This window comes from Lepisma saccharinum, chromosome 4, assembly GCF_977018435.1.
Source record: "Lepisma saccharinum chromosome 4, izLepSacc3.1, whole genome shotgun sequence".
Lineage (NCBI taxonomy): Eukaryota > Metazoa > Arthropoda > Insecta > Zygentoma > Lepismatidae > Lepisma > Lepisma saccharinum.
This window is the reverse complement of record NC_139232.1, coordinates 58,678,707-58,696,878: the sequence shown is the minus strand read 5'-3', so window position 1 is coordinate 58,696,878 and position 18,172 is coordinate 58,678,707. Positions and strand designations below refer to the sequence as shown.

The following is an 18,172-nucleotide window of genomic DNA, read 5'->3' as shown; positions in this document are numbered from 1 at the left end:
TATAATGTCATCAAACACAACAACAGAATTATCGAGACATTCATGAAGTGGCTTAACATCTGGTTCAAAAATGGCTATATCCAATCCATCATATAGCTTCATCAGCTGCTGATATTTTAATTGTTCCAAGCTCTTAGAGAAGACATACAAGTGCCTGTTTTTCCAGTCTAACCAGTTGGGTGCCAATAAAAAATTATCAACTATTAGTGTAGTTTTACCACAAGCCGATGGCCCAACAATAAGACATCTAATATTATCAGGCAGCAACTTGCCATTTCTCTTAATCTGCTGTTCAGGTTCTGGCAGCCTTTTTATAACATCCCAGGTGCTCATATTATCACTTTGTTTGCATCGATCCAGCTGTTTTCCGGATGACCCAGCCATTTGACAAGTAACTTGTTGCCTTTTCTGCGGATTATTTTTTCTATGAGATATGTGTCGGGCTGTTTAGTTTTGCTGAGCTCTTGTTCATAGAATCTGCCTTTGAGAATTTCTCCTCGGTGATCTTTTATTATATATGTGTTAAGGGTCCCGGGTTTAACTTGAACCACTGTAAATAATTCGGTGCTCCAGTTTCTCGTAAAGCCTCTTTTGAATAAGTGCTTATATTTGCTGATTCTTACTTGATCGCCCACCCTGTATTTGGCCCTTCTTATTGTTGGCTGGTATCTAGGATAATAAACAGTCCTGATCAATTTTTGCTCATCAGATGAAGTTACTTCAGAGGGTTTCATGTTGATTGTGGAATGGACAGAGTTGTTATATTTATGTAGAAGTTCTGGAAGAATATTAATCCATTTATAATTACCTTGCAGTGTAAATTGTTTATACATAAGATTTTTTAAGGTTCTGTTGAATCTCTCTACAATTGAGGCTTTGAGATCACTGTAACTCGAGTAATGTTTTATTGCCTGGCTTTTAATAAATTGTTCTAACACTGAATTATAAAATTCTTTGCCATTATCTGTTTGCAAATAGCGCGGTGATCTTCCACTCTGATTGATGATTGTCCTGATGGCTTCTGTAACACATTTTCCAGTCTTGGATTTGAGTGGCACAGCCCAGGCAAATTTTGAAAATGTGTCTATCACAGTGAGTAGATACTTGTAGCCCTTGTTGATTTTGTCTAAGTTTTTCAACTGTCCACTTGACAACTCAATCAAGTCGCTCTGCCATAAATCATCTATGCCCTTTGTGACTACTGGCAGTCTCTTAAAATTATGTCTGGCTTGTCTGTGTAATTCATCAACAACTAGACATAATATGAAAACAAGAATATTGCAACTATAGGGTGTTCAGCAGCTGATACTACAGGATTTTCTAAATATAATTTGTCCCCTATTTGTATTTTAAATTCCAAAGTGCCATCATCTTCAGCATAGGCTGTTTCTAATGTATTGGGGTCTGTAAAATCCTCTAACTCTACACTGGTGATTTTTGGTTTGTTGTCAGCATTTGTTATTGATAAGATAGGGTAGTGGTGTGCCTGTGGCTGATGCCAATATTTGATCTTGATTGGTCTCAATGTGCCCCCAACAAAAAACTGGTAATAAAATTGTGCAGGGGACAGCATATATATTTTGCCACCTGGTGTAAATGGTGAATCATATTCTTTGTTGGGGATGCTGTACAATTCAAGAATTACTGTATGTTTTGGATTCTCGATTATGCCTGTTATTTCTTTTTCTGCTGTAAGCAATCTGCTTGTTACAGATTCAAGGTGCTCATTGATGGTCCTAACAACATCATCATGGCCTGGCTTTATTTTTATGTCCACAACAAGTTTCTTGTATTGTTGCACAATCTCTTGAAGCTGGGTGGCAAAAACAGACAGAGCATTTGCTTGATTGGATTCCATGGTTCCTAGCTGTTGCTTGATATTAGCTACAATTTGTTGCAAATTTTCAACAACTGCCAATTTTGAATTTTGAGCAGTAAGATCATGGACCTGTCTTCTGATATCCTCAAACAGGGCATGCAGTTCATTAATATGTTGATTTGTTGGAAGAGTGGCCACTGTCTGAGTAAGTTGTTTGATCTCTGTCTGGATATTCTTGATATCTTCTGATTTCAATATGCGATTCACTGCCCTCTTAATATTTTTAAGTTCCTGTGATGTGGGAAGATTTGAAACAGTATTCTGCAAAGATTCAAGTGCCAATTTTACATTGTTTAATTCAGAAGCATCAGCCACATTTTGCATAGCATTTTGGAGCAGGGCTATATCTGCCTGAGAGGGTGTTGATTGTTGTAAAATTTCAAGTTTTGTTTGGATATCATCTATCAAGTGATGAAAATGAGATAGTTCAGATTCGGTGTTGAGGTTTTCAAGCTTTGTGATCTGTTCCTGGACACTGACAAGTGTGTCTACAATTCCAGGCAATCGGGATTCTAGTACATTTGCCAAATCACTTTGCACTGCTGCTATTGTACCTTCAAGATGGGTTATGGTACTTTGAATTTTTCCAAAATCTTCATATGTTTCAAGTTGCAGCTTAATATTGGCAACACTCCGAGTTATTGCATTCAAAGCATCAGAAGATGGCAAGTTGTTCATAAAATTTTCAAGTGTCTCAATTTTTTCTTTAACCTCGGCTATGGCATTGTTCAGGGGGTCCAGATTAGGTATTTGGAGTGACTGAATCTGTTCCTTTAGAGTGGAAATCACTAGATCAAAATCTTCTTGTGATTTTATGCTTTTGACAATTGTTTGGAGCTGTGCCTGGACATTATTTATCTGCTCTTCCAATTGTTGTTTCAATTGCTCAGAGTTGGTGGCCTGGGTCTTAAATTTGGCTTGAAGAGCTGCTACAACTTCTTCTAAACTTTGAAAATTATCCAATGTTGCAAGGTCAGTATATTTCTGAAGCAGCAATTTGAGTTCAGAATCAATTTTAAGAAGAGGGTCCATGCATTGTGATTGCAAATTTGTAATTTCTAATTGAAGACTGGCATTGAGTGTGGTCTGTAAAGCTTGTAAATCACTTCTTAATTTCTTGACTCTGACATCAAGCATCAGAATCTCATCACTGTGATCTTCATGTCTTGTATGGCCAAATATATCATTAGGCATTTTTGCTTTATTGGTTATTTATTATAGAGTATCTGATTCTTAATTCTATAAAAAAGGGTATAAGCTTGTCATAGGATCCAGGGACCTCAATATATAAGCAGTCACCAGCAGAAACAGTATATACAGTGCCAGAAACCATGTTTGAGTGCTTGATTCTATAAATATTTCTCCCTACTGAAATCTTGACATCACCCTCAGGGGTTGTAATAAATTGCAATTGACCACCTACAGGTAATTGGTAATGATTTAAATTATTGTTAAATATGTACAATGTTTTGCCTGTTTCATCATCATTATCTGTAAGTATGCTGTTCAGATGAATAATTAACAAGCCACTCAGTTTAGACAGCATATCAGAAGAGGGTTGTGGTGTTGGCAGATCCATAATAGCCTGTTTTTTGAACCCAAATAAGTTCATAGGCATGTTTATTTATTTCAAATCATGCTCTGTAATTGGGCATTGTTTGCCATTTTTCAAATCCCAATGCCCCCAAGGTAAAGTATGTATGCCACATGATAAAATGCATCTCTTATCATCATGTGGGTCCAGGGCCACTTTTCTTACAATATTGCTAGTCAACAAGTGATCCTCACTCTGAATTCTATTTTCTGATGTTCTAATTGAACTCTGTGATTTGATGCAATTTTTATAATCTTCAAATACAAGCTCTTTTTCCACAGTTACTTTGCCAATGCCCTTGGCCTTTTTGACAACAGCACTACATGTTTTAAAACTGTACACCTTGGCACTTAACCCAGCAAATTCCACAATAACATCACCAAGTGTCTCATCTTTTAACTTGCCAGGCACCTTTTTGTTGTGGGGTTGAATTATTGTATGTTCACTGGTATCAAAGTATTGAAACAATTCAGGCTGTGACATATCTTGATAAACATCTTCTGTTTGAATATCAAGAATAAAACTATCCGTATCCATGTACAATAATTTTACACGATCACCATAAAAAGGTTTCAGCTCATCATAATACAATGTTAACATATGTAATTTGGACAATTCCAATATCACAGCCCCTACATAAATAGGTTTATCAAACTTAATCTTTGTTTTCATCATGTTGAAAAGAGCCATGTGCTCATCATAAATTCTTCTGTAATTGAAGTTGGGCTTTGCAACCAATTTTTTGCTCAGGCTGGGGTCAGTAATTATTTTAACATTGGTATGTTTTCTGACATTTTCAATGGTTTTGCCATACACTGAATTCACCATCAATTTAAAGAAGCCCTTATCAGATTGGCTCTTTGCAGATGTTCGAAGCTCCGTGTTTGTATCAATGTATGGTTTCAACCATTCTGAGTGCCTGAACCTCAAAACTTTTCCAATTTTGGTCACTTGGACACCATGTTTCATCAGGAACTGGAGGTTTTTGTAATATATGACATATCCTTGTTTTGGCTCCAGAGTCATCATGAGCTTCTTCTGTTTAGAGCCAGGTGAGCACTGAACCTCAGGAATTGGGGGCAGATCAGAAAATTTATTGTGCAAATCATCAGGAATTATCAGATCAGCCTCTAAGAAGAGGCCATAGTCACTGTCATCAAAGTCCTGAAGATCTTCAATATTGAAATCTTCGACCCATTCAAGCCCTGCATATGGCAATTTATCCATCATAGCGTGACCATAGAGGCTGTTTGCATCTACATACAGTATATAATTTGATGGCCGTGCTGGATCATAATCAGGCAGCATAATATGCTTGTTATTTGCTCTGGCATATCTCTGGGAACATTGCACCATCCCTCCTCTTATACATTTCTCCATAAACAGATACATATCTTGATCGTGGATCAGATCCAATTGCTTTTTGGTGTTCAAAAATGTTGCGGCCCATGCTAGGCCCGGGGCACTGTAAAAATATAATGGGTCCAGTCCATAATTTTGCATGGAAGATTTTCTGAATGCCTGAAGTATATCAGCTAAGAGGGTGACATCAAGTTTCAAATATGCCATGTGATAATCACCAAATGTCTGGCATTTTAAATTGTTCCACATCAACTGGGCATGGTGATAATCTTCATCAGTGATTCCAGATCCTCTGATTCTGCTGTAAAACTCTTCTTGTGGTGGCAGGGAACACTCATCAAATTTAGAAAAATCTGTAACATAGTCATATGGATATACACCCTTCCGCCTAATTAATTTCAGGTCCTGATTTGGAAACAATGCACGTGTGATTTTGAATTGATCATCAGATAATTGATTTGCCAGTGTGGGCAGGCCAGCAGATAAAAATCTGTAAGAATCAAGAAATCTTATGTGAATAGGAACACCATCAACTTTAATTATCTTGCTAATAGATATATATTTCTCATCATTTTCAGCTAAAATATTTAAATTCTGCTTCTCAAACCCCTCGTACCTGATCAGATGATGGAAATCATAATTGGATGCTCCGTGGCAAAATATGGGGATAAATCTTGGTCTCTTGATCTGAATATTACAGCTATTACACAGGGCCATTAAGAATTTACCATCTGTATGAGAATGGTGATGAACCTTGATAATTGTATCTGAAAATTCAGAATCACATACCGGGCATTTTTCTGCATTGTTGAAATCTTCAATCTGTTCCTCTGTTAAAGGCAACATGGGTTTTGATTTTAATAAAATGTTATATGCTATGTCACGGCACTCATTTTCTATTCTATGTGCAAATATTTTGATGGCATTTGGTCCCATGTATAAATCTTTTTTAGTAACAATACCATCCTGTACAACCACATAACAAAAGCTGGAAGGTTCATGTAGCTGGTATGGTGTACTTGAAGATTCTTCGGGATCTGGATTGCAGAATGCAAGAGGATTGAGATTTGATTCAAAATCACAGGCAATATATACTGGGTGTTCCAAGAAGGCTTCATACTTTTTGAATTTGCAATTTTCACTTGGATTAGGCATTACCATATGAACAGGTTTATGGTTCCCACAGTATTTCAGATGCTCAATTAACTTGTTTTTGGCAATTTCTGCACTCTCTTCCCGAACCCCCTTCACCATTTTTCTACCATCAAATTCAGTTAAACATCTTCTGCACAACTTGAATATTTTTTTATATTTGTCTAGTTGTGTTCTCACTAAAGCTTGAAGATTATGTATCAGAGTGTAATGATATGTGCCATCCCCTTCAATTAAGAGCAGATCAATCGGAATAGCAGATTCATCATCAAGTGTACTGATTCTGAGAGGTGCTATCGGGCAATTGCCAGTGGAACAAATAAATACATTAATAGATAATTGTTTGCCATTGATGTGCCTGGCCCTTTTTTCAAATTTATCAATATTCTGAACAGACATTGGATATTCCAAACCCTCCATTGCATCGTCAAAAAGATGTTCATGTTGCTTGTAATAAGTTATTCTCTGAGGATCCCTTGAAACTGGATACAGAGCAGCTAAAATACACCACAGAAAACATTTCTGGTCGGCATTTTTTATATTGACCACGGCTCTTTTGTTTTTGATATTGGCAGGTAATGGCACATAAGTGGAACCTTGTAATGGGCTGAATTCAGAAATATTAACATATAACTTGTGCGGAGAGCCACATAGGGTCCATCCAGACTCTTTTGCCGCAAAGTCAGAGTGTTTCATGTTCAGTTGATCTATCAATCTGCTTATTATTCTGTCCGAATTTGTATTTGAATATACAGGTACAGTTTCTGTTAAGTGGGGATGTATAAATTTTGTGCCATTTGGTTTCTTATATTGTGTATACAATTTGAGGGAGAGCTTATAAGAGCCAAGATGTGCATTTAGAATTGCCTGGAGATTAGAATTTATACTGTTCAAGAAATTCTCAATGCCACATCTTGGCTCTGATACAAACCGGTAATCCCTAAGTTGGGCATTAAAACTGCTATGGATGGGTGCATGGCGTGGCTGCTTTGCTGGTCCAGCATTAACAGGTGCTTCGTGCTTTCTTTTCAGACCAGATGTAGATGGTTGTGCAGAGCAAGTATCTTTATGTGTATATGTGAAGTATTTCATGCTATATTCTCTATGGCATTTGGGGCAAATTTTTGTGGGAGTTCTGTATTTGTCCGGGTTACAAATTTTTTGGTGTCTGGCCCAATTAGAGCTAAATATATTTTTATTGCACTGATTACAATATTTTTGATTCGGCATTTTTGTTGTTGTTTATTATATACAATTTCTTGGGATTCAAATCAAAACTCTATGCTGGATAAAAATATCAGTTGGGTTCAACACTGTCCTTTGTGTGTGTGAGTGTGTGTGTATGTGTATATACACTTAATATTTTTGGCTTTGGTATTTATATACAATTTCTTGGGATTCAAATCAAAACTCTATGCTGGATAAAAATATCAGAAATAGGCCACAACTTGGCCACAAGTGGACCGGAAGTAGGCAAACCGGAAGTGGACCGGAAGTGGACCGGAAGTAGACCGGAAGTGGACCGGAAGTGGACCGGAAGTGAACCGGAAGTGAACCGGAAGTGGATATGTGTGGGTGGGTGTGGGTGTGTATGGGTGTGTGTATGGGTGTGGGTGGCCTAGTTTTAAGTGTGGTCAAGAGGGGCATTTTTTTGACAAGTTTATGGACAACAATCTCACAGAAGTGCCTTTTGTAAGTATAGACAAGAAGGCTCTTCCTTTCCGAAAAAGCTCTTCCTTTCCGAAAAATTCCCGAGGGCATTTTTACAAAAATCTTGAATTATGCAGAGCTCCACACTTGAGCAAAAAACTCATGTAGGCATGTTGAGCTTGTTTTAAGTATAGCAAATCTGCTGGAGGGGGGTTCGTACTTTCTCGCGCTGTCCCCACCACAAACACCACTACTGACATGTATCGCGTGTCCCTTCGGTCTGAAACCTTCCTATAAGTCTTGAAAATCCAAGTCACAAGGATGGAAAATTAGGGCCTTGTTAAGGTTAGGCGTGAAGGCAGGCAGACGGCAGCACCCTAAAGGATCATATCCAAACCTCCAGGAAGAACACATCTTACTTCAATCTCCAATACGGAATGATAAAAACTTCTGGCGAGTTGATTTTAAAAAAAATGTGTCCGAGATAGAGAGAGGCGTGCCCAGGATTTTCGGAAGGGAGAGGGGTTACGCATACTATTTTTGGTGGTCAGTCCTGATTTTGCCTTTTTTTCCTGTCTTTGACGTTCCTTTTTTTTTTTAAAAAGGAATACTGGGTCAAATGGGGTTATGACCTCACCAACCCTCCCTTGGGCACGTCACTGGAGATAAATGAGTAAGCATTTGATCATACTGGGAAACGAAACATTAGATGTGTTGGGAACAGAAGGGTTTTCACTGTGCATTAATTGTTTCGTGATCCACCTATATTCGAGTAGACTTCCTTTGTTTTGTGCCGATATATGACAAGACAGCGGAAGCTGTAACAGGCATTTTTGAACACTTGTGAGTGCTAAGGCCTGAATCTGAACAATTTGGTGGGTTTTGGCTTTTATACGAGCTGCAAGCATGGGAGGACAAGACAAGTTAGTGGTGTTCAGGCTCGAATCAGAGAGAAATACTCGAGAACTGTCTGCGTCCAGTTCGCAACCCACAGTTTGAATCTCGTGTTGTCAAGTGGATTGTCCATCCCGTGCATGTGTAACAGCTTCGTAAAAACACACAAAGACACCATAGATGTTTTTATGCCAGATGAGAAGAAATGGACAAACACACATACCGAGATGGTTCCGGCACACAATGTTAATGCATGGAAACAGAGGAGTCGAGTGGTAAAAAATGTTCAGATTTCACGTTCTGATTAAAATGACAGCCTTACAGTGATAGTTGCTCCCCATTTTTTATTTTCTTGCCTCAACATTATGGCCTCTTAATGTTAAGCCTTGTCTGCCAAGAGAAAGTAAACTTTCCTTGCACCGCCCTCCGCACCCCCCCCCCCTCCCTTTTTGGAACCCAATTGCCACCACTGGTCTTGAAGATACAATTGTGAGGTTCTTACTATACCCCTTAAGAAAATGGTGTTGAGCCCCCCCCCCCCCCCCCGAAAGGAATTCCTGGATACGTGCCTGGTTATGGTCAATAATGCCAGACGATTCCGTGCAAACTTCAAATCGCGCCTAACTTCAATTAGTGTTGCCAAGGCTCAAAATATAAATAGTGGCCCTCGTATTTCACTTTCAAAAATTAGTTGTTTTTCATTTTTATCTGGGATTTATCAAGTTGATAAGCCACACAATCTTGTTATCTGATTATACCTACTTTTTTGGCACAGTACTGACATAAGGCATAACAACTTTATCAACAAAGCTGCCGAATCCCAAGCGGAAATTAGAAGTTATATTTTGCATACTCTCAGCCAGCAAATCCCCAAGGTCTGACAGCTTGTCTTTATCATCCTCCATGGATTTTGACAGGTCCATCAAGTAGTAGAGATCAACAGGGTAATCTTCCGCTTGTGCATATTTTAACTCCAGATCAAGTGGCTCATCTGAAAAGCATAATAATAAAGCAGATTCAGCTTGGTGTGCTTAAAACACAAAACACTTGCAAATTATGTATTGTACAGTGTGTTTCAAATGCTATACAGTGCTAATTTTGTTCATAAAATGAAAATCAAAGATACTGTCAAATCTTGTTCCTAAGCCATTGTAAAGACTCTTTCCTTGAATTGTTTAAAATCCTTTACCTACTTAAAATTATCATACAAGAGTATCTGTCATTTTATACATGTAGTAAGCATGTGGTACATGTGTGAGAATCAAATGTGTGGGTGAAAGTGTAAAAATGTGTATGCATATAACATATGTTTATGAATTCGCAAAACATTCATACAAAAAGTCATGAAAGAAGACACATCCAGTTTTATAAATTTATGCATTTCACCTTCCTGTATCTCCCCCAGGTTGTTTCTTCGCCTCCCCTTTATCCTGTGACCTACTCTTCTTATCTTCCCCCTCCTCTTCCTCCTGATGGCACTGGCCTTCACTTTTTTCCTTTAACTGGTTACTTTTGTGCCGAAAATTGAAGGTGGCCCTAGAATCTTCACCAATTTACTGTCTATGTGCTTTTTTATTAGATCCACCCATTTTGTTCCAATTTTCCCTTCATTTTTGTTCATTTTCTCCCCCCTGTTTATGCAGATGTGCTTCGTTTCTGCCACTTTTCTCTCTATTTCATTTTCCCTCTTCTCTTAATCCTTCGCCAATATCTCACTGTGTTCATTCATTGCTGCTCTTGGATCTTTCTCTTTAATGTCTCCCCTATGCTCCTATTTATTTGCTTCCACATCTGTCACATTTTACTTCATATACCCCTGCCATTGCCCATTCACCACTTTCCTTTGAATCATTAAACCATTCCTGTGTGAACTTTGGGTTCTTGAAAGTTGCTGTTAGTTCATACTTTTCATAGATGTTTCTTATCTGTTTCTCCATCTTCCTTCTGTATGACATACTCATATATTTATTTTCCTCTTTTTCTGCATCCTTATCCTTTTCTACTTTTTCCTTGCTGTTTTCCTCTTTTTTCATTTTCTTCTCTGCTCTTTTTGTGATGTGAATGATTTTGGCTACTTTGCAGTGGCGTAGCAAGGGGTGGGCAAATTGGGCGACTGCCTGGGGCCTCTTGCCTGAATGGGCCTCGCATCTCATGGGGTTGATACAAAAAATGTACTAAATAGAAGTGAAGGAAAAGAAGATGGAAAAGGCTAATTTTTGTAGCCAATAAAATTAAAACATTCTGTTTTTATGTGGCTTTAAATTCTAGTTAAACATTATAATACTTCAAATCAGGGGTGTAACATACAGGCTCTAAGCCTAAGGGGGCCCTGAAAAAGTAAACATTATTGTCATATTTCTCATGTGAAACAATTACGCAAAAAATCACCATAACTTGTATGAATTTATACCCATTTATTCTTTTCTCGAGTAAAAAGCAATTTGTCTTGTCCTTTCTTTTTTTCCCTGACCTTGCACTCTCGATTTTAATATGTTAACAATAAAGCACCTCCAACTGCCACGAAGCAAGTGCGAGGCATTTAAATGCTTGGATTGTTTGCAACTCAAGAGGGCAATGGATAATATAAGCAGTTCTTACTTCCTTCCTACAGCTTCATATTTCAGCTCCCGGAAAACAAAGAAAGACATTTTTAGGGTGAGTGAAATTATTAAATATAATTTTCTTCAGTAATTTATTATTATTTAAATATGATAATTTGCCATAGTCCTTTAGAAATAATCCTGTCATCAGAGAAATCCCTCAACATCGTCATGGTTGAATTTGATGTATGACAAGTTGCATTGTCTTGTTGAAACCAGCATCGACGTTATCAGGTTCCAACAAGGCAACAAATTGAATGATATTTTGTTGGTAAATCTCACTATCCAATGTTGTTTCAAATAAGATGGGTCCTATTATTCGTCGCCTTGACATAGCACACCAAACACCGATTTTCTGAGGTTGAAGGGGAGACTCCACAAAGACATGTGAATTTTCGGAGCCTCATGTTCTGTAACTCTGCCCACAGACATAGCCGCTGAGGTGGAACCACACTTCAACAGAAGAAAACACATTGTCTAACACTGTGATGTCATTACCAATGAAGGTCTTCAACCAGTGACAGTACCGGACATGATTAACGTAGTCTACCTCTTTCAGTAGGAGGAAAATTTGTAGGCAGTACGGATAGAATTTTAACATTCCTCTCACAGCTGTGTGAGCGGTCCCTATGGATAAGTTCATCTCTTGGCTTAAGCGCTGCAAAGATTTGTGACGAGATCTTGTTATGGCATCTCGAATACCCTCCACACTTCTACTGTTGGTACAGACCTCATCCGTTTATATGTTTAACAAGGACCCTGTTTCATGGAACTTCTGTACCATATCCTGAATTGTGCTTTTCGCAGTTGCATCCTTCCCAAATGTCGCTGCAAATTTACCACAAGTATCTGCATGTAAATTTGTTCTAAAGTAATGTTCCACAATGAAAGCATGTTCTTTACCACTAAACTGCATGGTGGTCACAATATCTAACTGACAACAACAACACTTGGTGAGCGTGGAGGAAACTGACGGTAACTCGCTGAACACTGAACAATACAGCCTACCACTGCTAAGCTCCCTCAACCCTTCCTCCACTTCACCTCTCCTCCCTCCCCTCTCGCCCCTTCCTTCTTCACTCCTTCACTCCCCGCTACAAGTATACATGCATACAAGACTGACACAGCAACGAAAGAAGCAAACAATTAAAAATGTACCTCGGCCGGTTTTATAATGAAAGCACTGTACAATGAGACTCAATTAACACACAAATTATACAAATACCAACCAACATTGAAGTACTAAGATACAATATAAGTCTATGTAACCCATTAGAAAATCCATGGTATTATAATAATTGTGTCCTTATATTATAGCAGCATTATGACATATCTGATATTGCAGATGTAAATGTGGTTTAACACTAGGAGGACGGACCCGTCATTTTGACGGGTGACTTATATTATAATTTCGACATGGCTTCCATGTTCTGTGACTTTTAATAAATATTAGTGCTCTACAACCATACAAAAAAAAATCAAACTTTAATCCCACCTCAAAGGGGTGCTACAATGGATTACTACTCTAAGGACAATAACCTGTCATTTCATGTCATGTCATGGGTATAGTTTTTTTTAGGTAGATACATCTGTAAACAATAGTGGATTCAAAGTGAAAGTGGACCTATGTTCACTATTGCTCATTGTTGCTTCTCTAATGTTTTTTCAAGTTTAGTCTAATATTATGTAATTCATATCAGTCAGTGAGTTATCTAGAGTAAAACATTGGTAACCTCTATTTGTTTACTGTTTAGCTCAGTTCTATGTTGGAAATACCACAGGAATGTCATTATCGGAATGTAATATAGCTTATTATCTCCTTGAATTGCAAGATGTCGAATTAGGGTGATCATAATATTTTGGCCCGAAAATGGGACATCCCAAGTAGGTCAGTTTTACCCCCTTCCTAAAAATTGGTTAGGCCTAATTATAACATTAATGTCATTATTATTATTATTATTATTATTATTATTATTAGTAGTAGTAGTAGTAGTAGTAGTAGTAGCAGCAGCAGCAGTATTAGTATTAGTATTATTAGTATTACTATTCATTTAAGTATGGATCATATGAATGATACATCATAAACATAAATGAAATAAAAAGGTAATTAATAACTATTGTAATCTCAGTATCGCTTACATAGTGCTTCTGTTCTCTTCCGATTAACCTTTGATGTTAGTCCTACACTCAAGTATTTATCAGAACAACCATTCTTCTTGAGAACAGCATTATTCTTCACCAATCATTCTGGTAGCGTCGTTGCCTTGTAATGAAGGGGACCCGGGTTTGATACCCGGAGGAGGCACATAGTGGTTCGGATCCCACTTTAAAACTGTAGGTCCAGTCCCGATACTGTGCACAAAGTAGACTTAAAACACCAACTCAAACAAACTCAAACTTCACCAACCATTCATAAAACTCCCCGAAAAACTTACCTCACATATCTGACATACAATGCGAGAGTTTGCGTCAAGATGCAGGACTTTGAATTCCTTTTACATGTCTGTATTGAAACTACATGTATGCTTCTTCACCATGCTTCACTGCTCTTAAAATTATGGAACACACACAAAACAAGTCAACCCCTGACGCGAGCTAACAGTAAAGTACTGTCTGCTAGAATGTTCTCGACGACAATGAAACATTTTGATAATTATGAAGTGTTTGAAATGCAGTTCAGCTGTTTTACCATGACACTAGTTTAAAAATTGCATCAACATTTTTTTTTAGAATGAAATGTCTCAAATTAAGACTTGATTTTCAAGCTAACTCCTAGACTTTTATAAAACGGGGCATACAGTGTTTTTTTATTAAATAACATCAATGGCATGACTGGGACACATCTCTGAAATGGGACTATCCTGATCAAAACAGGACGTCTGGTCACCCTACCACAAATTCTTCTTTAGATGATGACAATTTGGTAGATTGAGGTTTCCTCCGTTCCAGGCAAGGTTTCGTCTATTTCTTGATAGAATAAGGAAATTACATTTTTCAAATGTTCCCACTAATAAAAATGAATATATAAACTAAATGGTTAGGCAAAATTGCTCTACAATCACAGTACCAATAACTAAATATGAATAACACAGTACTTTTGCCCTGAATATTTGTTCCTTATGTAGCCCTCTGTTATCCACTGTAGGAGGTAGAATTTGTAAGAAATTGTTATAATGATGTGAAAATAAAACAAATAAAGGAACACGGTAGTTCTTTTACACTCAGAATAACAGCGGAGGAAAATATTGCAAGAAGTTACTGTACCTGTCAAATTGACGGGTTAGTCCTAATTGGTAGCTAGAAAATCACCGTCCTCCTAGAGTTAAGAATGAATTAAATCTTATAACAAAATACAGTATGATATGTGAAGTGCATTTTCATAACCTCATAAACACTTTTTTTTGTATTTCCACTGCATAAACCTTATAATAACTGCTTCAGTAGCAATTATTCATTCTTACTGTTATCCCTAAAGTGCAATATTCTCACAACAACTGAATTGTTCGCTAGACATATTTCTATCATATATTATTAATTTTCCATGCAGCCGAGGTGATTAGGAGGGGGACGTGGTGGGAGTAGTTACCCCCTCACTTTTTGCCTGCCCTCGCACCATAGCCTCTTAATACAAAACTTGTCTACCAAGACAGTGAACTGTCCTTGCTCCCTAGTTTTGGCACCCAATCACCGCTATTGTATCCAGGCATAGAAAACATGATAAAGAAAATGCATTTTATATTTTGTACATTTCAAAGACATACTAAGTTTACTGCACTCTTCAGGCAGGTCTCACAGTCAATCTGAATCTTAAAGACAATTCCCTCCTCTTTTACTTGGTTCATGTATTATGATTTACTACATATACTCACTTCATGTCACACATCATACTCACTCATTCTCAATGCCAAATGGACTCTCTGTGGCCAAATTTGCACAGCTTCTTTTCCACCTTCAGCTTTATTTAGCTTCTGTCCTTCTATTATTTCTAATACATTATCTGGATTGAAGACAAAATCTGGACTACACTGGTAGGCTTCACCAACTGCAAAGGTTTGTTGAATGCACCTGTTTATGTTGGAGCCATCACCAAAATCCTGAAAAATATAATTTACAATTAAGAAGTGCATGTTATGATAATATTGTGATTATTTCAAGAATGAAGTACTACAAATACTGGGTGATTCATAAAGACTGCCTGGATTTCAATAGCAGAACATTTCCACCTGCATGATGTGATCTTCAAAACATGATTGAAATTAACTCTGCCAAACTCCAAGACTGCCTGACATTGTTATATTGTAAATTGTTGTTCTTCACCAGTTCTTTATGAATGAATCACCACGTACTTACTAGAACCATCATTTAATGAAATAAATATAATTTCAAACCCATTCTGACATACATTTTATCAGAAATCACAAGCAAATCCAATAAAGATGTATACAGTATGATAATTAAAATGTGCATGTTCATTTGACATGATTTGAGCATCATGACATGAAATCAATTTTCTTGTTTTCTTAAAAAAAAAAAAAAAAAAAGATGAAAAAAAGAGAGAGTTGCCTTCTAATCAAGGCATCCAAGGCATCGATACCCGGTGGAGGCACATAGTGGTTTGAATCCCACTTTAAACTGTAGGTCCAGTCCCGATTAGCCTTACTGTGCATAAAGTGGACTTAAAACATTAAATCAATCAAACCAAAAGAAAAAATTGAATCACACTATATCGTTCCAATGTAAACCTCTCAATTAATTTGTTGTGGGAGTTGAATTCCACTGAAATTTCATTTTCACTAAAATGTGATATTGATCCTTTTAGAGCCAAACCATAGAATTAAATCAAATCATATTTCATATCTTATTTGAAATAAAAGCACCTATCACAATCTAATGATATCTGTCTTCTTATTTACAGTTACTACATTTTTCCTTCAACACATGCTTTCTTCAGCAGACATTTATTTGTAGTTTGATCAATATTTTAATTATTATAACAATATGCAAAATTTAACAAAAACAGAAAAAGAAACAATTTTGATTGACAGAATATTGTCAATAATATCACATTGTTGGAGCATAACAACCGAAATAACTGTGCAGTATAGTACTATGTGTGAACACTTTCACTCACTCAAACTCCTTCGAATCTCCCACACTTGTAGTGGAATGATTGACAACGTCGTATTTCAAATCCTAATAAGCAGCACTGTCAACCTAAAACCCATACATGGAAGGAAACTACTCTATGCAATTACTATTCTAAATCATAATTCCATATATTATTATGTAAGACGAATTAGCAAGAATATACTCACGTCAACCAAATCCGGAGAACTGGATAGCATTCAGACGCTCTGTGGCCAAATCAAAGAGATTATGCATAAAAGCAAAAAGAAAATCATGGAAATTATTTTGTGAAATTTTACACCCAAGCATGAAATTAGGATATGTGTGGAATAAGTTTAGGTCGCTCAAAAATCCTCGTACAGCAAATGTGGTCCCTTTGAAATCAAATTGGAAGACTGAATTTATTCAGAAACTCATACCTACAGTGTCAGACGGAGTAATTGAAACACCAAATGAATTATGTAGTTACACATCAAAACTACGTTCGGCGAAAGGTTTTGCAACTCCAATTTCAAAAGAGGAAATCTATGAAATCATCGGCAACAGTAAAGAATCTGCTCCAGGGATGAATGGAATTACTTATTCTATGATTAATCACCTTCCAGATGTAGCGTTAACGGTGATGTGCACAATTTTTAATAAATTCTTAAATAATGGAAAAGTACCAGAAGATTGGTCCAAACAGTTGATTATTCCAATTTTAAAAACAGGCAAGGACCCTCAAGTAGGTAAATCATATAGACCTATAGCTTTGACGTCAGTTATAGGAAAGATATTTGAGAAACTGATACAAAAAAGAATAGAATGGTTTTTAGAAAGCCAAAATATATTTCAGTTCGAACAAATAGGATTTCGAAAGGGATTAGGATGCCAAGACGGATTAATCACTCTTTCCTCGTATATTTTCGACTCACTGAAAAGAAACAGAATTGTATTAGCTGCATTCTTAGATGTAAGCGCAGCTTATGATAATGTAGATATTAATATCCTAATCCAAACAATACAACAGCTAAAAATACCTCACAACTATGTTTTGATATTATGGAAGTTACTCAGCAAAAGATCTGTATATTTCCACTTTTTCAGTGAAAGTAGAGGACCGTATTCAGCCTGCAAAGGGTTACCTCAAGGAAGTCCTTTAAGTCCTTTGTTATTCAACATATATATGATCGGGATGAAAAGGAAATTAATTCCAACAGTCAATTATCTTCAATATGCAGATGATATCTGTATCTATATGTCCACGACACAAATTCATACTGATTTCCCTGTTTTAGAGGAACAAATATTGGAAGTGGAAAAGTGGTTCGAAAGTAAAAAACTCTCCATTTCAATGGAAAAATCTAATATTACAATTTTTAGTAAAAAGGGAACACCTCCAATAGTTCACTCAATGTCCCGAAAAACAAGAATTCCCATTACATCCAGAGTAAAATATATAGGTGTCATCTTGGATGAAAAACTAACTTGGAAGGACCAAATTAAAGCAATACAAGTCAAATCAGAAAAAGTGTTTAATTTGTTCAAAGCAATAGCAAATACTCAGTGGGGATGTCATCCTCGAGTTACGCTTTCATTTTACAAGAATTATTTTCGGCCTATGATAGATTATTCTCTATTGGCAATGTGTAACTTGACAGAAGGAAAATTGAATTCCATTGATGTCATACAGAGGAAATTCTTGAGATGATGTTTAGGCATAATGAACAGCACTCCAAACGTAGTAGTATACATGGAAGCCGGTGAATGTTCCATTTCATGTAGACAGAAGATGTTAACAGCAAATATGCTCTTTAAAGTGAAATCATATCGTGAGCATCCTTTCAACAATGTACTAACAAATATGATACACTTACATGAAACAGGAAAATAACAAACAGAAAATCTGCTATGTGGATAGAATTGTATAATTCG

At 36.9% G+C, this 18,172-nt stretch overlaps 1 protein-coding gene across 3 annotated transcripts in view; it reads right to left on the bottom strand.

Moving 5' to 3' along the window:
* LOC145986484 (integrin beta-PS-like) overlaps window positions 1–18,172 on the bottom strand; it is a 79,960-nt gene that overhangs the window by 48,546 nt on the left and 13,242 nt on the right. For all 3 annotated transcript variants that reach the window (XM_083120546.1, XM_083120547.1, XM_083120548.1), the window contains exons 2-3: window positions 15,024–15,225; window positions 9,294–9,522 (exon numbers count right to left, since the gene is read on the bottom strand). In XM_083120546.1, the coding sequence (XP_082976672.1) occupies window positions 9,294–9,522; window positions 15,024–15,225 (431 nt within the window). The remainder of the gene's footprint in view (window positions 1–9,293; window positions 9,523–15,023; window positions 15,226–18,172) is intronic.